Source organism: Vigna umbellata, chromosome 4 (genome assembly GCF_029865625.1).
Source record: "Vigna umbellata cultivar VRB3 chromosome 4, Vumbellata_1.0, whole genome shotgun sequence".
Taxonomy (NCBI): Eukaryota; Viridiplantae; Streptophyta; class Magnoliopsida; order Fabales; family Fabaceae; genus Vigna; species Vigna umbellata.
The window spans coordinates 62,736,890-62,758,916 of NC_142168.1; the positions used below are offsets into that span (position 1 = coordinate 62,736,890).

The following is a 22,027-nucleotide window of genomic DNA, read 5'->3' on the forward strand; positions in this document are numbered from 1 at the left end:
GATATATCACTTTCAGTTATTTTATAATTAGATAATATAAAATATATTATCGCTTTCCTAAAACATTTTCAAGACAACTGGTAGAAAAAAATAAAAATATTTAATTATATAATATTAAATTAGTTTATATTAGAGAAGAAATACGGGATATTAAAGTAGTCAGTATAATTAATTAATAACACATGTTATAAATAAATATGTAATAACCTAAAATAATTTATATGTACACTTTGTAGAGAATTAATTGAATTTTTATTTTAAATTATACGAATAAAATTTAATATTTATCTATTTAAAAAAATGTATTTTCCGTTATTTTTTTCTTTCTGAAAATTGGACCGACCTACAGTCGGCAATCATCCATAACAGGTAAAAAATAAAATAAACTCTGAAAATTTTATATGGGCAATTTGTCTGCATCCAGTTTTTGACTGTCATAAACACCGGACCAAAACCACATTAACATTAACTTTTTGTTTTCTAATTCTTTTACATGAATAAGATGTTGGATTTCAAAGTATAATCTAAAACTTACTTACCCATAACAGTAGAGAGAATAATTGTAATATCTCAAATTAACATATTAAATCTACTTAAATTATTACATAAATAATAAATTTACATATAATGTACTTACAGTCTTCTATAGTTGTAGTAATAACTATTCAATAATCAAAACATGAACAATTAATAACTAATTAAATCCAATAAACTCAAAGACCAATAATCATGTTAATATTTATAACTTACAAAAATTAATAAACTTTCTTTACTACTAATTAAGCAAACATTTTAATTCCACAAATTTCTTTAACTACTAAATATCATGCCAATATCAAAACAATGGATCAATTAAAAATTTAGACAATTATTATAATTTAACATTTTATAATTTTTAACATATAAATTTGTTATTATACTGATGACTTTTGTTTGTGTATACTTATTTGAATTTGAAAGAATGATTATCTAAAATATAAAATGATAGAAATTTTGAAAAAATAGTTAAAATATGTTAGAGAGATATTAACAACTAAAAATCTAAACGAATTAAAAGATAAAAAATTAATGGGATAATTTAATTAATTACAAAGACAATGATTAAGAGGAATTCAATATTTTGTTATTTGAACATAAGATTAAAATGAGTTAATCTTATTTTCTTTTACTTTAATGGTTACTTTTACTTTAATGGTTACTTTTACTTTTCACTCTCCTATTATTGTCCCTGTAAGGAAGCCGACTGTGACGAGTAAAAGAGAGAGAAAAAAAATACATAACAGTTATTGTTTTTATTATAAAAGAAAAGAGTGAATTATTATTATTATTATTATTATTAAAAGTGGGTCAGAGAGACACGTTATGAGCAGACAGTTCCATGTGGCCACATGGATGAGAGAAAGAGAAAGAGCAAGAAGAAGAAGAACAAGATCATCAACACCACCACCATCATCAGGCAACACACCAACAACAACTGAAACATCTTAGACCCATAATTCTCTCCCTCTTTTCTTCTTTTTGTTAATTGTGTGGGAGGCACAGAAAAAGAAGAAGATGAAGGAAAGCAGTGATGGGTTTGTGAGGGCGGATCAGATTGATCTGAAGAGCATAGATGAACAGTTGGAGAGGCACCTCAACAAGGTGCTCACCATAGATAAGAAAAAGCGTTCTGATGAGGACGAAGATGCTGATCAGGTTCATGTTCACACCAGTGCCACTGCCTCTCCCAAATTCAGACCCGCCTCTGCTAGGCTAAGTCTCAAGAAGCAAAAGCAGGACTGGGAGATTGATCCTTCTAAACTCATCATCAAAAGTGTCATAGCTCGTGGCACTTTTGGCACTGTTCATCGTGGTGTTTATGATACTCAAGATGTTGCTGGTTAGTTGTTCCTTTCAACTGATCCATTTTTACTTATCAGATTCAGATGTCTAATCTCCCAATCACCAAACTTCAACTGGGAGGAATTTATTTACACATATGTCCTTTTTAGCGATCTTCAAGTTATTATCATTTTTAGTTTCAACAAGTGGGTTAACTGTTTAATTTGTATGAATAAACACCCATGGATGAAATTCTAAAAGCTCTTAGTTTCATCTTCAAAATTATTACTTGTAGCAAATTACTCCAGTTAATGAATTAATTCCCTTGCTCGCAGGATTTTCTGGAAAAGAGTTGACTTTTAGAATGGTTTAGTGTGGAGTTGAATTTACGGGAATAATAGTAAAATTTGGGATTGGGCTTTTAGTGATGTAGAATTCTAAGTGACCCCATTGTGGATTTGGTTTTCTGGTGTGGAGAATGAATAAACATGGTGTTTTTTGTTTCAGTGATTATTTCTTCTTTGAGTAGAATTTGTGTTTCCTTTTTCTGCCTTTACTGATCCTAGTTATTGTGGTTACTTAATGTTCAGTGAAATTGTTGGACTGGGGTGAGGAAGGACAAAGGACAGAAGCAGAAATTGCCTCCCTGAGAGCAGCTTTTACACAGGAAGTTGTTGTTTGGCATAAACTTGATCATCCCAATGTCACAAAGGTTGATTTTAATTTCTTTGTCGTCAGTGTATTCTTGTTTGTGCAATTGTCATCATAACATGTTGAGCTTGTTATTTCATAATTGTGTATGCTAATATTATTTGATTTTATTTGGGTGGAGGGATCCATCCAAACATAGAATTTTCTGCCATATTAGGTCCTATGAATTTGTGTTATCAGGTGAGCGTTCATTTTCAATAGAATGCAAATCAGTCCTCCTTTTTAAATATGCCTTAGCATACTTAAATGTAATGAATTAATAATGTCATACAAGGTATTCAAGTGGATAGGTATTCTGATAAAAATCTTTTAATTCTCAAGGATACCAAGATTTTTGCTGGTTTCATGTTTCAGGGATTTCCTTCTTAATTATATCTTCCCACTTTTCCACCTTCTTTCTATATTCTCCTTCCATTACATTCAACTAGAATTTGCTTGAAATTGTACAAGGACTTGCTTTTGTGTGGATGAGGGCCACTACTATTATCCTTGTTGTTTGAAATTTCCATGCACTTTGTTTTAAGAACATGAGGTATGCATTTAGCCTACTGTACCTTTATTGGAAAAATACTGAAATATGAGAAATACAAGTATAATATGGAGCTGAAAATATACTATTCGTATAAAATTGAAGTTTCTTCACAACATATGAGCTTAACTGTCCTAGATATGTTTTTCTTTCATATTGTTTCTCTGTCTATAATCTGATATTGGTGGTAAAGAATATTCAGAGGTACACTGCTTGCATTAACTTGTGGCATTATTCTCATATTATACTAACCTTATTAACGGGGATACAGTGCTTGAATTCCAGAAGTTTTAATATAATCTCTACTTGAGTGCACTTTAACATATTTGGAGTTTATTATTTTCATTTTTTAAAAAGCAGTTTTGAGGAGATCTCTGTTGACAGTAACATTGCCTATCCTTTATGAGTTGATTATAGAACACACAATTTAACTACAACCTTTCTAGCTGAAGTATGGGGCTCTTAGTTTATAGCTTGTTAATCTGTTTTATACTCTGTTGATCTAAAATTGAATACTAATATCTTCACGTAGAATGGAGTCAGTTTTGACATCTGCTTATTCTATGTTAATTATAGAAAATTTACTGTGTTCTGAACTCGAACTAGTCTTTTTCACAATGGAGGGTGAAAATAAATGTGAATAGACTTTTTCCATTTGGTTCAGCATCCATGTTTCTGTTGCATAAAGATTTTAGATAAAGTTTTGACAGCCTGCCAGCATTTTTGAAATTTACTTTCAATGAAACTTCTAGTCTTCCGGTTTCTATTGTTTATGGGCAACCTTTTCTTCGGAAAAGTTTATCTGTCTATTACACGTTCTCCTCAAAATGAACTTCAAATTTTTCTAACTCAAGGAAAGATACCTTGTATCTTCATTAGATTCAATTTAATTCATTCAGTATGTTGGGGCACCCAAGTCTGGACTTTGTCCATTTGTCCTACGCATCTGGTACAGAAGATGCATTTAGGTGTGGAGCATGAGCTTCTTGCCCCCCTAATGCTTGTTTTGGTTTCTCATCATGACACTTTCTTGTTCAATCTTTAGATATTTGCAGATGATTTGTTTTTCTCTTTTCCCAAAGGGCATTGTACATGTTTCTGCAAACATTTTTCTACCCAATATTTTTTAACCATTTACATTCCATGTTCAGTTTATAGGGGCAACAATGGGGTCTTCAGAATTGCAGATACAAACTGATAATGGTCTGATTGGCATGCCAAGCAATTTCTGTTGTGTTGTTGTGGAGTATCTTGCTGGAGGAAATCTGAAATCATACCTAATAAAGAACAGGAGGAGGAAGCTAGCTTTTAAGATTGTCATTCAGCTGGCACTTGATCTTGCAAGAGGGTATCTATTTTTTCCACCTTGTTTAGCGGTTGAGCCAATAATTATCGTAATTTTTGTGTGCAACTACTCAACCTGAATTCACTTGGTTTTACAGGCTGAGTTATCTTCACTCTCAGAAGATTGTCCATAGAGATGTGAAGACAGAAAACATGCTGTTGGACAAGACACGCACAGTTAAAATTGCTGATTTTGGGGTTGCACGTGTTGAGGCATCAAATCCTAACGATATGACTGGGGAGACTGGTACTCTTGGTTATATGGCTCCAGAGGTGAGTAGTCAATACCTGAACAATCCTTTACAAATTAGATATTATTGTACTAGTATTTGTGACACATCGGAAGCCTTAGTTCAAAAAGGCATGCTGTGTACCAATATATTTCATGTTATGGGGAATTAGCATATCCTGTCCCAATATTTCATCCAAGTGAGGATAGGTGTTTCCAATTTTCATTTCAAGATTAGAGCTATTCAATGAGGGTAAATGACGACTTTCATGTGGCATCATATACTGTGAAACTGTGAATAAGAGAAGAAAAAGACGAGAAAAAAATATTTAATTGATCACAGAGAAAAATCTTTGTAATTGAATATTTACTTTTGTTTTCCCATCGGGGATGGTGTACAGGTTTTAAATGGCAACCCCTATAACAGGAAATGTGATGTGTACAGTTTCGGCATCTGTTTATGGGAAATATATTGTTGTGACATGCCATATCCTGACCTAAGTTTCTCAGAGATTACATCAGCCGTTGTTCGACAGGTATATTTTCTTCTCTGTTTTGATTGATTTCCTCACTTCAGCAGTGACTGTTTATCACTGTTCTGTGTTTATGGATCCATTATGATTATTATGTTCTGTTGGAATTTTAGAATTTGAGACCAGAAATGCCAAGATGTTGCCCAAGTTCTCTGGCAAATGTCATGAAGAAATGCTGGGATGCCACTCCAGATAAGCGACCGGAGATGGATGAGGTAGTTTCCATGCTGGAAGCCATTGACACAACCAAAGGTGGAGGTATGATCCCTCATGATCAGCAACAGGGTTGTTTTTGCTTCCGCAAGCATAGAGGGCCTTGAAGGTTTATTCATTAGTCTTGCAGACAATTTGGTTATAGTGATTTTTCACTATTTGAAGAATCAATTTGTATCTATAGTGAGAAAGCAGTATTTGGATACTAGATGAGACAAATACACAGTAAGGGGTACAGGTAGGAGGAGCTGGTGACATGTCAATATGTTGGGTGTGTAAAACTGTACCTCTGATTTTCTTTTACCTTTTTTCCCCACATTGGTTTGGGTTCTGTGGGTATGAGTATTACTTTCTGCTTGGCAATGTTGCCGGATTTGACTTGTAACTTGCAGGATCTTCATTATACTATCACATACTCGCAATCATAATTGATGATATTAAGTTGGATCCATTTGCTTTGAAACCAATACTTGCTTTTGTTAAACCAGAAGTAAAACCTCTTTGATCACTTGAATACAAGTTCTTCTGAAAGAAAAATCTCTTAATAGGTTAAAGAACCATTGCATTCTTCCTTTTTGTTATAATTATCAGAGAAAAGTATACAAAAAACTTGAATTTTCACTCAAGCAAAATGAGTTTCTACGTAGGCAATATGAGTTTTTGCATGAATAAAAGAAAACTACCTTCTTCCACCATTGTTCGACCTTTGAAATACAATTGATGCCAACCATACTCTAAACTTTTCACCTTGATGTACCACCTCAAAGTTTTCCAATCCTCGCCAACTTCTTCTATTCCTATCAGCACCAACTGACTTTATATTTAGTTTGTCAAGGCGCATCTTGAATTTCATCAATGAATTATTTTGGTAATCATACATGCTTGATTATCAAATGTGTGAATTTTTACCACTTTAAAGATTCATCATCGATTACATCTCTAATAAAATGGAATGTAATGTCATTGTGTTTTGTATGCTCAAGGTACATACAGTTCTTGCACAAGTGGATAGCACTTCAATGTTTATGCTCAACTTCTAGTACATTGATAATCTCTTTAATCCACAAAGTCGCCTCTATGACAGTTACGTACTTTGTCCTCTGTGGTTGAATGTGCAGAGTGTGTAGTATGGCGTTTTTCAATTAATTGCATTCGCAAATAAGTAAAAATATACCTTTTCATTGATCTCCTCGTGTCAAGTCTCCCGAGTTTGATTTAAATCAATAAAACTCTGATTGGTCAATTTCCTTAAACAAATGTACTGTACACAAGCCTTAAGGTTTTGGTCCCTAATAAATATCTGCATATGAACTTAACTCAGCTAAATCCGGATCATAATTTACACTATGCTTCTAATGACACTAGCATATGGTATCCGTGACAGTTTTTTCCTTATCATCATCAATCTGAAAATTGGGTTGATGATAACTTGGAAATGAGTTGCAATGGGTATTGTAATAGGTTTTACCTTTTCCATGTCAAATTTAGAAAGAATTTTGTCCAAGTAATCCTCTTGGTAAACCCTGGATATCCTACATCCATACTAAGATCTCAACTGTTGCTTGAGCTTATTTATTCATGAACTTGGTCAAAATCATTATCTAGTTCATTCTGAAATATATGTACCCTCAAGTTATCAATTGACTTTTGATATGACTTTACATCATGAAGCTCCTTCATGACTACTTCAGTAAAGGTTCTATTATTTTGTTATGCATTGAGTACTCTTTGATTTTGAACAAACACATGTAATCCATCACTTCTATCATAGAATGTTTTTTACAAAACATTTACAATGTCAAAGGTAAGTGAAGATATCTTTTCATGATTTTTGGCCTCGGAAACATCAATACCCATGTTTTTACTTTTTGGTTTTTGGTATACCATTTTTCATATTTTGCATGTTCTTCTTCCCGCAAATGTAAGACACTTTTTACTCTACGACCTCCGACCATCAACCATGATGATTTCTGGTAATGTTCTGCTTCAGATTCGCCTTCGGCAAGACGAAACTTTGGTGGATTGTGTCATTTTAAGTTATAAAGTATTCTCATTGTAAAAGTATATGTTTCATATATTTTGAACTTTAATGATAAGTATCAGTAAGTTAATCTTATCCTAAAATATGTACTGAATACTTACATGTGACACACAGTGTATTAGTGCATTGCATTAATTTTAAGAACTTGTTCAATTAATAACTACAAATCTATTCCTAATCTTTGAAATTAATCTTATTTGATTTGAATATGTTAAAAAAATGCTTTACAATCACAATCTATTTGCTGATAAAAAATATAGAATCTAAAAACAAATTAAATAATGAGTAATCAAGTCACTTTAATGTTAAAAATAGAATAAAAAACCATTATTAATAGGATATCATATCTATATCCAAAGGATTATAAGTTAAATGAATTACTTTAAGTTCAAAAAGGAAAGATTAGTTGCTCACAATAATAAGAGTTATCTTCAAATACATAAAGAAAGTGTAGAGAAAAGAGAAGTTATACTTAAAACTCCCCTGCGTTCTTCGAAGTTCTTCCTTTTTCCAATTTTCCTTGTGTCTCTCAATATTCAGACAACTAGATCAGAACAAATTTATTGAATTGATCACGAATGAAATAATATTCTTTATAAATAATCATTTTTGTTTTTGTTGATTTTTTATCTTTAATATATCAATATAAATTTGTTTTTCTTTTTAACAGTTTGATGAAATTTAATATATTCTATTAAACAATTTGACATATTAATTTGAGTTACTATTAAGAAAAATATGTTATGAACTATGAAATACTAGTGAAACTAACAATAAAAAATACAAGCTAATCAATCATTCATACAAATCATAAACTAGATGATTGTTGTGGAATTAGATGATTGTTAGTGATTATTTTTCATCTATATTCAATTCGTCTAGTAACAGAGGATGATTCATTCATTTATAGAGAAGAAAAACCTGTTATATATATACTCATAATATGCAAATCAAATTGAGAAAACTATAGATGCATCAAAATTTGTAAAAAAAAAAAAGCCGTTTTTATCTACCTGAAATAAACTATGAAATACTGTCCCTTTGATGTAATTAGTGTATTTATACTCTAATTTAACCTGTTGATTTTAGTTATCATAATTAAATTGAACATATATTTAAAAAAAAGATTAATATTAAAGTAAATTAATTTAAACGACACGAGAATTCCTAATTTTAATACAGTAATATATTACTTTTTTTTTCCTTCCTCGATGGTATAACCAAAATACTGGGGGAGTGTTTCAAGTGCTATAAAAGAAAACTGTGAAAATACTACTGAAAACTAATTTGGTGGGATTGTGTGGCGTGCTAATAATAGATTTGATGTCTGATTTATATATGTATATAAGGTTCAAATTCATAGGATGAGTTTAAGCTTATGTTTGATGTACATTTAATACAAATTTCATTTATGAGCAGGATTTATATTAAATTTGTGCATTCAGAAGTGAGAATAGCACACATTTATGCATTCATGATTAATAATATGGCTTCTTTTACCTTTTATCTATATATATATATCCTATATAAGATTCCGCGTAGTACTATAAAACATAATTTGATATGACAAAGAACAAGTATGGTTTAAAAAAATGTTGAGAAGTATAACTCATAATGTTTGAAATTTCTCAGCTGTCACCCGCTATTATTCATGCCAAAAAAATATTCCCATGAGCTCAGATGAGCATATACATCTTTAAAGCCAACAACATTGCTCTTTACCAGACATCAATGCTGTTATTCAAAAACTACAACCATTGATTAATGCATGTTTCAATACGAGCCAGGAGTTTTGTTGGGAACTTGGTTATAAAAACACAACTTTTTTTTTCCTTTTTCTTAAACAGAAATACGGTCAGAAGCTCTGAAAAAGACTTCCAACTTTATGTTGAAACAAACTCTTATTCTTTTTGTCCCTTGACTTTGTATCTTCTGTGAGTTTCCAAGCACAAATCATATGATGTTAGCGGGTTCGTCGTCTTCATCCCAGTTGGTTGTTCGATAAAAAACAACGTAGAGGATGAGCTGTAACAGCCCAGAAAGTGTTCCCAAACCATTTGGAATCTGCCATTTAAAAACTTTAGTTAGTTTTTTCAAGTTCTCACCCTTTTCCTTTTTCATTACGGAATCATAAAAATAATAATTACCACGATGAATGGATCCCACTTAAGCAAGGCATAGGTTGTCCACACAATTCCATTGGCGAAGTTGGCGAATGAAAGTAAGAAAGGCATGTATTTCACGCTCTTGGTTCGAAGCACTTGTCTCTGCTCATTTTTTTTTTTTTAATTTTTTTGGTTTTCAAATGAAACCAAAAATAGATGATAACCAAACCAAACCACTATGATAGATATGCATAAATATTTAAGAAAAGAAATAAATTTGCAGAGTTATGATTACACGTACGTACCATTACAGTCAAGGGTGCAAAATACATAAGGACGTTGAAGAATATGCAGATAGGTCCAACAATCACCTTTCTTCGGCTGGGGGTGTGAACAAAGGTCATCACCAAAAACACCAGTAACGCAAGGAAGATGATTTCACCAAGGAAGATGAGCAAGATCTTCCTCTGAAATTGTTTAGAAAACATCCATTAATTAGGGACTTAAGAATATATTATTACATTTTTAAAGTTGGTATTTTTTGCTCACCCTCTTGCTCCAGGTTGAGTAAATAAAGAAGACGAGAGCGTAGAAGATTTCAAGGAAGAAGCCAAATCCATTAATTGTGATGACAAGAGTGTTATCTTTTGTTACGAAGGGCAGTCCATAGAATGCCCACACACCACAGTTCAATATGGTTGCCATGTATGGATCTGACCTAAAATTTTGTACTGATTTTGCCTTAAATATCGAAATAAATGTAGGTCTGCAAATTACAGTTCCAATATCAGTTGTTATGCCCACACCATCATTATCAATTGAGAATGGATATAGAAAGAGAGATTACACTGGCGACATGAATAAACCAAAAGAAATGACATTTCCTGTGCAACAAATAATAACCATATTAGTTACTTTTTATGTCCTTTTTTCTGTTTTTCGTAATTATATCAGATGAAACGACCACTTGAAAAACATTTAGAAAGTACCTGCTCATGGGAAAGGAAAACAAACTAAAAAAAACATGAAATTGTAAGATTTTGGAGAACAAACCAATTATTCCAACTGCAGTTCTTACTGCTTCGGAGTTAACCATGGCTACAATATGGAAAGAATAAACTAATCACGGTGAAGAATAAACTACGAAAGTAAAGTAATCCGATTTATTGAATGGAAATTGTTGTCATTTTTTTAGGTAACAATTGTGGCCATATATAAGTTATCAGAACCCAAGAAACTAGGTTTGAAGTGTTGATTTATCAACTTGCGTTCGAGCGACAAACATGTACTCTTTATATGGAACTCTCTCTTCAACTAACTAACTGTCAGCATTTTACCACAAACATTAAAAAAGGAAGTTAGAGAATTTCTACGGATAAAGTTTGTTTTACATTTGTATTTCTAAATGAATGATAGGATTTGTACAGTAAAAAAAATAGGAACGACTTTCTTTTTACGGTAAGTCAGATTACTTATAACCCTCACACAATCACCTCAAATATGACCATACACATCACAAATTTACCTCACAGATCTGCCTGGTTATGCTATGTATATCACTGTTATTATATATATACATATTATAACTGTAACAGTGACTGTAACATTTACTCATATTTAAAATAAATGGGAACCCTAATCAAATGTCGTAACATTAAATTCAACAATGTACTTGACAACTACAATTATAATCTAAGTTAATATAAATATTAATAATCGTACTTACATCAATTGTCATAATTAATATAATTGAATTTCCTTTAATAAGTTTTCTTTCTTTTAAAATATGAATTTACAAGAAGACTTTTGTTTAAAATATGAATGTACGGATTTTAGTCTTATATATGGACACTAAGGGTGTGTTCACTTGGAGGAGAGGATTTGGGGGAGAGTGAGTGGATGGATTTGAGAGGATTTGAAGGTGAATTTTTTGTTGTTTGTTTGAATGGATTTGGAGATAATTGAGAGTGGATTTGGAAGTAAAGTTTATGAGAATCAGTGTAGGATTTGATTGATGTTATAAATAAAACAAATTGTTTAATGAATAGAAATGAAAGATTACCAAAATACCCCTAATTATTAAAGTAATATAAAATGATAATTATTAATATTATAATTAGTAAAAATTAAAGATTTTAATTAATAAAAATTGAAGATTATTAAAATATATTTAATAGTAAAAATAATATAAAATTATAATTATTAATATTATATATAATTCTAAAAATTATTATAAGAAAAGAAAAAAATAAAAATTAATTTTTAATATGAAAAAAATGTATTATTATTATTACTATTTATTATTATTATTATTATAATTATTATTATTTTATTATTATTATTATAATAATTATTTTATTATTATTATTATTATTAAAGCCATAAGGGTAATATAATAAAATTAGACCAAATCCCTTCAAATCTCTCCTAACATGAGAGATGGGAGTTGGTAAACAATCCCGCATTTCCATCCCCAGTATCACCCTCATTTCTTTTCAAGCGAACAAAAAAAATCCCGCATTTCCATCTTCTTAAATCCCATCTACAGGGAAATCCGCTCAAACGAACAGAGGGTAAGTCATGAAAATAGATCAACATTAATCTCTCTCGACTTTTGTTTTCACTCTTAATAACAATTGGGATCATGGTCGGTAAAAAAAAAAAAGTCATCACTAATAAAAGGTTTAAAGAATAATTCTGATGTATTATTTCAAAGAGTAGAGTACCATATATATAGACTCAAGGATCCTATAATTCTTCATCTATTAAAGGAATGACAAGGTGCACAAATCTGCACAAATTATAATAATATCTAAATTATAACTAAAATAATATTTGATTGTCTAATAATATCCTTTAATAGAATATTTTGTCTATCTTAACACCCCACTCAAGTTGGTGCATGGATATCACACATTTCCAACTTGAATAAAGACTCATTAAACAATCTTCTTGACACTCCTTTGGTGAGAACATCAGCCAACTACAATTCTGATCTTACAAAAGGAAACAAAATTATTTCAGCTTCAAGCTTCTCTTTGATGAAATGTCTATTAATCTCCACATGCTTTGTTCTATAATGTTGCACAAGATTGTGAGCAATTGCTATAGCCGAAGTATTGTCACAGTACAAAATCATAGCTTCATTTTGTTTAAAGCCCAAATCTGATAGCACATTTTTAATCCACAAAAGTTCACATACACCTAGTATCATGCCTCTGAATTCTGCTTCAATACTAGATCTTGGTACTATAGATTGTTTTTTACTCCTCAAAGTTACAAGATTCCCTCCTACAAAAGTAAAGTATCCAGAGGTAGATCTTCTACCATCTTTTGAACCTGCCCAATCTGCATCATTGTACCCTTCTACCTTTAAGTTTTCATGATTTGAGAACAAAATTCATTTTCCAGGAGCGAACTTCAAATATCTCAAAATCCTTTCAACAACATCCATATGAAGCTTTCGTGGGTCATGCATAAATTGACTAACAACATTCACTGCATAGGTGATATCTAGACGTGTATGACACAAATAAATTAATTTTCCTACCAGCCTTCGGTATCTTCCTCTGTCTATGCTTGCTGAATTTGACATTGAAAGAGTTTATGATTTTGCTCAATTGGTGTATCAGCTGGTTTACTCCCAAGCAGCCCAATTTTCGATAGTAAATCAATAGTATATTTTCTTTGGCATAGAAAAATACCATGTTTTGATCTAGCTACTTCAATACCCAAAAAATATTTGAGGTTTCCAAGTTGTTTCATCTCAAATTCAGATGCAAGGTATTGTTGTAAACTAGAAATCTCATCTTGGTCATTTCCTGTAACAATCATGTCATCTACATATATAATCAAAGCTGTAATTTTTCCTTTTCCTCTCTTAAAAAATAAGGTGTGATCAGAGTTACTTGCTCTATAGCCAAAAGTCTCCATAGACTTGGTATGCCTTCTAAACCATGCTCTTGGGGATTGTTTTAATCTACATAGAGCCTTCTTTAATTTGAAAACCTTCATTCCAATTGAATCAGTCATGCCTGGTGGAGAATCCATATAAATTTCTTCTGAAATTTCTCCGTGTAGGAAAGCATTTTTCACATCAAATTGTAGAAGAGGCCAATCTTGGTTTGCAGCTAGCGACAAAAGTATTCTCACAGTATTGAGCTTGGCTACCGGTGTGAACGTCTCTTGGTAATCTACATCATAAGACTGAGTGTAACCTTTAGCCACAAGTCGTACTTTATACCTCTCAATAGTTTCATCACCTTTATGCTTAATTGTAAAGACCCATTTGTAGCTCACAGTTTTCTTCCCTCTTGGTAAGGACACAAGATCCCAAGTGTTGTTTTTTTCTAAAGCTGTCATCTCGTCAACCATTGCTTCAGTCCATCTAGGATCTGCCAAAGCTTCATGTACATTACTAGGAATGGAAATTGAAGATAATTGAGATACAAATTATGCATATGACTGAGATAACCTGTGAGATGACACATATTTACTAATGGGATATTTAACTTTGGGTTGGAGGTCTGGTTCATATTTAACTGGAGGTTGACCACAGTTAGAATGGGGTGGAAAAATATATTGAACAGTAGTAGACTCAGTGTTTGGTTGGTGGTCTCACGCAAACAAGAATCAATTCCATGATCAATTTCATCAAAATTAGTATTATCAGAGATAGGATCAGAAGGTACCTCTGAAGAGTCAAGCTAAACCTATGGAGAAGATTGAGCCAACCGTCTATGCTACAACCATCTATGCCACAACCAAATTTCTTTTTTGTTTTTAGCTTGTATGTGATCGTTCACAAGACAAGCCAACCCTCTTTTATGGTTTGATTGTGAGACATTTTCAAGATAATACAGTCATTCACTCTCTCTACCACTAGCAATCTTCTCCTTGGAATGGATGTTCTGAAAAAGACAATGGATTGGGTAAAATAAGTCAACACAAGAATGTGATTTGGTTAACTTGCTAACGGAGATAAGATTACAGTTTAATGTAAGAACAAATAAAACATCAGGAGTTAATAAGGAGATGAGACTCCATTGACATTAATAATAACAGTTTTGGAACAATTAGAGGAAAAATTAGTAAATATATAAGGATCACAAGTCATATGATTAGTAGCACCCGAATCAATTATCCAATCACTACCCTTAGTAACAACAGAAAGATTAAGGCCAGAGTTAGATATACCTGACTTGGTCACAAATTCGACAGCAGTAGAAATATAACTCTTGGAAGCAGCGGAAGTTTCAGAATCATGTTTCTCGGATTGATTGTCATCGGAAGAAGCCATCAGAAATATTCAATAAAAAAAGCACTGATTCCTATATTGTAGAAGATATCAGTGTTGGGCTCTTGATACCATAATAAAAGGTTTAAAAAATAATTCTGATATATTATTTCAAAGAGTAGAGTACCATATATATACATTCAAGGATCCTATGATTCTTCATCTATTAAAGAAATGACAAGTGCACAAATCTGCACAAATTATAATAATATTTAAATTATAAGTAAAATAATATTTGATTACCTAATATCCTTTAATAGAATATTTGACATATTTTACCAATCATTCATATATATTAGAAAGACATCGGAAACATCATTAAAAACGTGTCATGTAAAACTAGAATTTTCAGTTAGAAAATGCATAACGTGTAAAATATGTGTTGTGCTTATAATATATTTGTTCCACCTAAAATAAAATAAAATATTAATTTACATTTTAGTATTTACAAAATAATTGTCACTATTATTATTATTATGTAAAATTTTATATTTGAAAAATATTTCTTTTATTTAAGCAAACTCGGCTTCCCATTTATCTTCGTGATGGAGAATAAAAAAATATTTGAATTGATAATTGTAAATTTTCATTATTTATTTTATTCAATAAATTCCTTAATAAAATACATCAAACTAATGAATTGGTCACTCTGCCATTGTTTTATACATTGAATTAACTTGACATTGTTTTTTAAATCCTTTTTATACCGTAATAAAATCGATTTACTAAGATTGACTTAATCTTACCGTTAGAGGTGTCATTTGAGCCCCTAGCCCATGGGTTGACCCTAACCCCTTCCAAAATCAAGCCCCAATTTTCTAGCCCACTTAATAGGGGGCTTTTTAAAAGCCCCAACCCCTAAAGCCCCACATAAAGTGGGCTGGGGTAGGGTTAGGATGGGGCTAGCCCCCAAACTAAATTAATTCACTTTTAATGTTTTTTTAGTTATTTCTTTTATTTACTTTACAAGTTCAATAATTTTCAAAATTTACATGATATTTAATATTTTTTTAATTAAATATAAATGTATAAATATTGATTTTATAAAAACTTATTTAAAATAATTTTTTAATTATAAGTACATTTTAAATATATAATTTTATTATTTTGAAAAGTTAAAAAAAATTATTATTATTATTTTTATTTAAAAGAAAATGAAAAAAGTTTCAAAACAGAAATTATAAAAGTAACACAGTTGAAAATTCGATTTTTCAATAATCGAATTCTGATATTTATATAAATATTTGAAATATTAATTATGGATAGATTTTAAATTCAAATCTACTGATTGGATGAATTTTTAATATCGGTGTAAAATTTTTATTTTTTATAGTTTAACATATAAAATTCTTTTGTTGAATGTTTTGTATAGATATATATACATTAAAAAATTAAACCACAAAACTTTGTAAAGTTTAAAATTAATTTCACGTAATAAAAGAACTAACTTTTTAGTGAAAATCCTTGTTAGACAAAATTCTTATAAATATCATATATGTTAGTATACAAGATCTAGATGTAATCCTAGTGGTTATAAAATCAGATTTTTTTTTCTAACCTTTTAGATTAAATTAATATTTTAAAATCATACTTATCTTTATCCAACAAAGATCGTTTTTATTGAATTATTTATCATAATTGAGTCGATTGTAATAAAAAATAATTAAATAATAGATACAATATTTTTAAATAAATATAATGTTATAATTTATAATACTAAAATTAAAATTATTATTGTATTTAATTATTAACATATAAAATAAATAAAAATTATAATAATTATAATAATAAATAAATTACATCAATGTCTCTTAACAAGAAACTAATAAAAAAGACAAATTAATATAATATAAAATATATGAAAAAGACATAAAAATATATAAATTGATGTAAATGACTACATTATACGTTTCATAAATTTTTTTTTAAAAGAATTATATAGCTTTGTAAATAATAAATATTAATTTTATTAAATTTGGAAAATTAAAAAAGTTAAAAAGTTATTAAGTCAAAATTTTAACATGTTCACACCAATTAAAAATAATGTAATTTTGATCACAAATCTTAATCGAATGATATTGATTTAAACTAGTGACAAAATAGATTACCATCTATAAATAAATTCGTTAGTCCATCAAAATTTTACAAATTAAATTAAATTTTTTAACTTTTAAACCTATTTTATGTGGATATCTCTGAACCGTCAAATTTACAAACCAAAATTAAGATGAAAAAATTATCAAAACAAAATTTGGAAATTAAGGAATAATTGTATAAAAGCATTATTATTAAACTAATTAATATAGAAACAGTTATGAAGTAGAAAATTAATTTTATTGGTAAAAAAATATAATTACACATGAATCAATTATAGTTATAAGTTATTACTAACAAAGATAAAATGAAAGCTGGATAAAAAATACACATGATTTGTGATTACTTGTATGATAATATTATGTTTCTGGACATTAAATTTTGTAAAAAGGAAAGCCCATGGGCTGGCCCTGGCCTATAGGGCTTTAGGGACTTTTAGCCCTGTGGGCTTTTTTAATAAAGAGTTTTTTTTGGCCCTGTGGGCTTTTTTGGCCCCAACCCACATGGGCTAGGGCCAAATCTTATTAAAGGGGCTCATTTGACACCTCTACTTACCGTGTAAAAATAATGACATGAAATCTTGATCACCATGCAACAAGACATGATATCAACCTTTACAGATATAAGACACAATAATCTAAAGTAAATAGAAATTCCAAAGAAGAATAACACTTTTCTTTAAACAAAAATAATTATTTAACAATTTATTTTATTAAAAATGTTATTATGTTTTTTTATTTTTGTTAAAATGTTCACATGTTAAGTATCAATGTGAACATTTATCATCCCAACCAAAATAAAATCTTAATGTTTAAAGGTTTAATTATTCATTTTTTTTCTTTAAGTTTCAATTGTGTTTTAATTTTTTAAAAAATATTTTATTTTATTTTTAAATAATCAAAATAGAGTTATGTTTATGCTTTAATGGGACGAGGACGACGCTTGTGTGCTACTCCTTTCTGTGTTGAACGTTCGCTCAACTCTTTGCTTTGTGTGACCAATCGGTGTATGGGAGGTGCCCTGGAGAATACACTCTGACGTCCGAGTCAGAATTTTTCTTTGTAGGTCTAAAGTAATTCAATGATGAAAAGTCAGTTTACCTTCACATTAAACTTCTATTTATAGAGTTTATAAGAATCTGACAAATTAATTTACCACTTAATGGTCATTAATGCAAACCTTAACCACTTATCCGTAGTTGTTGCTGCCTTGATTGCACTTTAACTCTGTTTAACTGTTGTCGGGACCAAGTGACTGTGAGACTCTTTCATGCACGTGGACCGCTCGGTCCTTTCAAGCCAATACACCACCATATTCGATCGGCCGGCTACAAGTCTATAGTAACAAGTTCTTATGACCCTTTTGACTTAAACGTCTTTAGTGAAACTAAAATTGCAAAATCTAGAAGGTAGAAAAAGGAACGGAGAGAGGCAAAGGGGAAAAAAGCATTTACAAAATGGTGTATGTATAACTTCATCAAAGGGTAAGGGTGGGGAGGGAACGGTGAAGTTGAGAAAGAAATGAGTGTCACGTATCTAGGATAATTATCGTTCAACATTGTTTGTTATTTCTAAATACATAATTTCGTTTGGCTCACGATGATATAACTCATACATTAATATTGTAAAGAAATGAAATTGGTTCAAATTTTTAAAAGAAACAATTTCAATTTCTCGTTTAAATTCAAAAACTAAATACATATTTAATTCTAAAAAGATATTTATTCAATGGTAAATGAGTTTAGTAGTTGTTCAACAGTGGAGAATTCTTTCTCAACATTCTTTCCTTCTTCTTCACCATGAAACCTTGTGGTCCAATTATATCCAAATATCTTGCATTTTGAAATAATGCATCAATACTTAATTGAGGAAGATTGTAAAATATTTTATATTTATGTTGTATAAAAGAAATGTGTTGTTTTTATAAGTGCGTTTTAGCAAAGGTAGATACTGAAATATCAAATTGATTTGCCCTTTTCATTCATTCGAACCTCTATGCGCTCGTTCTATGATTGGTGAATGATTCACAGCTTTGAATGTCTCCACAGAGAGACCAGAGTCGGAGAAACAGAAAGAATTTAATGAAGAAATCCAGAGATAAAACTTCCTCATCTAATTTCACAACACTTCAATTCGTAACCAGAGATATACAAAAAAATTCGAGTTTTCATATGAGCTAAGCAAAAAGCTCGCTTATTGAAATTAGCTCACGGGCCATAAAAAAGAGCATGGAGCTAATTTCACAAATGTAAAATCTGACAAAAACCAATGTAACATGTTACAGTATTTAGTATTTACAGAAAAAAGGCTTACGCGTATTCACAGAGGGAGAAGGGGTTGGTTCCATTGAAGTTTGCAACTCGTGAATCAGAATAATGATCACCAAACGTGAAGCGATCGTTCCTGCGGAGGAGAGGAACCCTTGAGTCCAGAAGTTCTAGTCTCGTGGAAGTCCTGTATAACTTTAATCAGGAACCGCGCTTTCTTTGCGCCCTGACTACTCCCACCCGTCACAAGCGAATAAAGCGATGGCATCACCGAAGGGTCCTTCGCCAGAACAGCCACCACCTCCGCCCCAATATTCACGCAAAGCGACAACAAAATCGAAGCAGAGTGCTCTTTCCCCACGTTTGACGTCACAGATCGCAGCATTCCCGTAATTAACCCCAACGCCGAACCTTCCAATATCGCACGCGCCCCGTCAGCATTCTCAGCCAGCGCTGCAAGAACCGCCAATGCTTCAGTCACAAGCTCCTCCTTATCTGAAGAAGCCAAAATGTCAAGCAGCGCAGGAACTGCTCCAGCCGCGACCACCCTTTGGTGATTCCTAGGAAGCAAAAGCAACCCGAAAATGGCAACCACGGCGTTCTTTCTCCCGCAGGTTGTTCCTTCTTTAACTAACTCCACTAAAGCCGGAATCACCTCGGGGTTCTCACCTATTATTTTCCGGTACTCTTTCACCGAAGAGAGATAAAACATGATGGCAGCAGCTACTTGACGAATTTCGAGGCTAACTCCGTTCTTCAGCACGGAGAGAATTACGTTTAGGCCCCCACTGGTTATGATATTTTTAGGTCCATTCGGATGTTTAGAGAGCTTCAATAGAGCGGAGATTGCGTTCTCTTGAGTGGGTTTATCGTTAGACGCAGATGCTAAAAGTTCTAGTAGAGGAGGCACTGCTCCCACTTCAATCAAACAAGACCTATTGAAAATGCTGGTTCTAGCAAGCACGCGAATCTCGTAAGCGGCCTTCTGCTGCTGTTCATGCGTTCCGAACGCCAGCCTCCGCGTAAGGAACCACGCCAAGAATTGCACGGCGTGCGCCGCCGCCGGACTACCTGCGACGATGTTGCGGTTACGGTTAGATGGGCGGTTGAGTGAAATGCCGTTGTCGGAGCAGAACTGTTGGATGAGCCTCTTGAGAGTTGTGTTCGGAACCAACTCTGTGTTGGTTAGCTTCTCCCCTGTTTTGGGACACGTGGTGTTCCCAGCTTTGAGCCATTTCTGAATGGAGGCTCGGTCGTAGGTTTGACCCGTTGACACCGTCACCGGATCCGTCATCAACTCGAGGGAAATCGGGCAGCGGAAATCTTCTGGATTAACGGACGTTAATAATGTTAACGTTAACGGAGTCATCTCGGTACTGCATCTTCCTTCAGATTGATTAATGTCTTCCGTAGTTTCGAAAATGACACCTCTGCAGTAACTTAAGAACCCTACCAAGCTACTGAGCAACGGAACCTCTCGCTCGTCTCGATCGCGACACTCTAAGCTGATTTCTTCTTCTAGGAAAATAATCTCTTTATTGCAATCCATCCATGTTCTAATTTGGAGGTAGTCGATGATTCCCTGCATGGAGCTGAGGTCAGGTTCCGTTCCCCTCGCGAACAGCCGAAGAACATTGTGGAGAGTTTTGCACGCTCGCGCGTCGCTGGGGTCCACTTCGAACTTGGCTTTCCGCGCTTGCCTCGTTACTAACTCCGCCAATTCCCTGACTTCAGCGCACACGTCGAACTCTTGAAGAGGCAAAACGTCGAGGGAGGTGGCGACGGCGAGAATGAGGCAGCGGAACTGGGATGCGACGTGTTGCGATTTGGAAAGCATTAAAAGGCGCGCGCCTTGGAGCGTGCAATCTTGCATCAAGAAGTTGATTTTTTGCAAGGCGAAGTGGAGTTCTGCGAGGCAGAGGATGGTGGAGTGAGGGATTGATAAACCGCGGTCTCGAATTTCTTGAAGGAGAACTAAGAGTATACCGATTTGGCGTATCGTTTCTCGTGCGTTGCGACGTTGAGTAGGGAACAATTCGGGTTGAAAGTTGCATACGGACTGGGAGAGAGTGATTAGAGAGGCGAGAAGTGTGGGCGGAGATATGTCGCCGCAAGGGTGAACCGCCGGGAATGATAAGATGCGGCGATCCCTTGGAGTCATTGGATGGTTGGAAGGAATGAAAGAAGAGAAGAGAAGGAAGTTTGTGATATGTGGATTTGGAAATGAATGGGCACAGGTGTAGGTAGTTGGCGCAAGCAGTTATTATAAGAGGAGGAGATTGTGTTGTGCTGAATGGAGAATCTTCTGGACACGTGGTTGTATCTAACAAAGAAGGGATTGTGAGACTTGTCTGGGACTGGGAGGGAAGAACGAAGATTCGTTTTATTAATTGGAATTGGGACACGTGGAAGTGTAAGATTACTGATTTTTTTTTTTTAACTTGGAAATGTGAAGGTAAAGTAACAAATGGGTAAGTGTATTTAGATTTGGTAGTGAGTTTGAAGTGATGGGTGGTGGGTCCCACTAACCGCCCTTACCTGACCGACAGGTGGATAAACCATGCGCCGACGTGTACTCCGGAGAAATCTAAAGCTGCTGACTAGAATAATCAAAATCGTTTCTTTTGCTGACCAGTTCAATTCTTTAATTTCAAATAACTTCATTTTTATTTTACGCTGAATAATAATAGTCTTCTTTTTTTCATTTATAAAATACATATATTTTTTTTATGAAAGAGAATATCATTTTAGTTTAAATGATAATTGTTTTCTCTGTTGCAAAAACTTCAAGTTTTTAACAATTCAAACAACTTATTATCAACTAATTCGGATATTTTTTAAAATA

General features: G+C 32.5%; 2 protein-coding genes and 1 pseudogene across 2 annotated transcripts; 1 reads left to right on the top strand and 2 right to left on the bottom strand.

The window, feature by feature from the left end:
• Positions 1-1,359: 1,359 nt before the first annotated feature.
• LOC148200856 (serine/threonine-protein kinase 52-like) lies at positions 1,360-5,831 on the top strand. Its single transcript, XM_088112944.1, has 6 exons — positions 1,360-1,879; positions 2,412-2,533; positions 4,213-4,409; positions 4,504-4,678; positions 5,036-5,170; positions 5,281-5,831. Exons 1-6 carry the CDS (start codon positions 1,555-1,557, stop codon positions 5,485-5,487), a joined length of 1,161 nt encoding a protein of 386 aa, XP_087969070.1. The 5' UTR covers positions 1,360-1,554; the 3' UTR covers positions 5,488-5,831.
• Positions 5,832-9,374: 3,543 nt separating this feature from the next.
• Positions 9,375-10,622, bottom strand: LOC124842145 (bidirectional sugar transporter SWEET5-like). The gene is made up of 6 exons (XM_047318571.2): positions 10,580-10,622; positions 10,374-10,410; positions 10,076-10,292; positions 9,832-9,993; positions 9,569-9,688; positions 9,375-9,485 (listed from the first exon to the last, which is right to left on the bottom strand). Exons 1-6 carry the CDS (start codon positions 10,620-10,622, stop codon positions 9,375-9,377), a joined length of 690 nt encoding a protein of 229 aa, XP_047174527.2.
• Positions 10,623-19,011: 8,389 nt separating this feature from the next.
• On the bottom strand, positions 19,012-21,453 carry LOC148200857 (U-box domain-containing protein 19 pseudogene; annotated as a pseudogene).
• Between the last annotated feature and the right edge of the window lie 574 nt (positions 21,454-22,027).

Excerpts from the sequence above, each read along its gene's own strand:
- LOC124842145 (XM_047318571.2), bottom strand. The coding sequence starts at position 10,622 with ATGGTTAACTCCGAAGCAGTAAGAACTGCAGTTGGAATAATTG. Across the intron at positions 10,293-10,373 it reads GGTTTATTCATGTCGCCAGT|ACCTACATTTATTTCGATAT; the intron begins GTAATCTCTCTT and ends TGTAATTTGCAG. Across the intron at positions 9,994-10,075 it reads ACTCAACCTGGAGCAAGAGG|AGGAAGATCTTGCTCATCTT; the intron begins GTGAGCAAAAAA and ends AAACAATTTCAG.
- LOC148200856 (XM_088112944.1), top strand. The coding sequence starts at position 1,555 with ATGAAGGAAAGCAGTGATGGGTTTGTGAGGGCGGATCAGATTGATCTG. Across the intron at positions 4,410-4,503 it reads GCACTTGATCTTGCAAGAGG|GCTGAGTTATCTTCACTCTC; the intron begins GTATCTATTTTT and ends TTGGTTTTACAG. Across the intron at positions 5,171-5,280 it reads CATCAGCCGTTGTTCGACAG|AATTTGAGACCAGAAATGCC; the intron begins GTATATTTTCTT and ends TTGGAATTTTAG.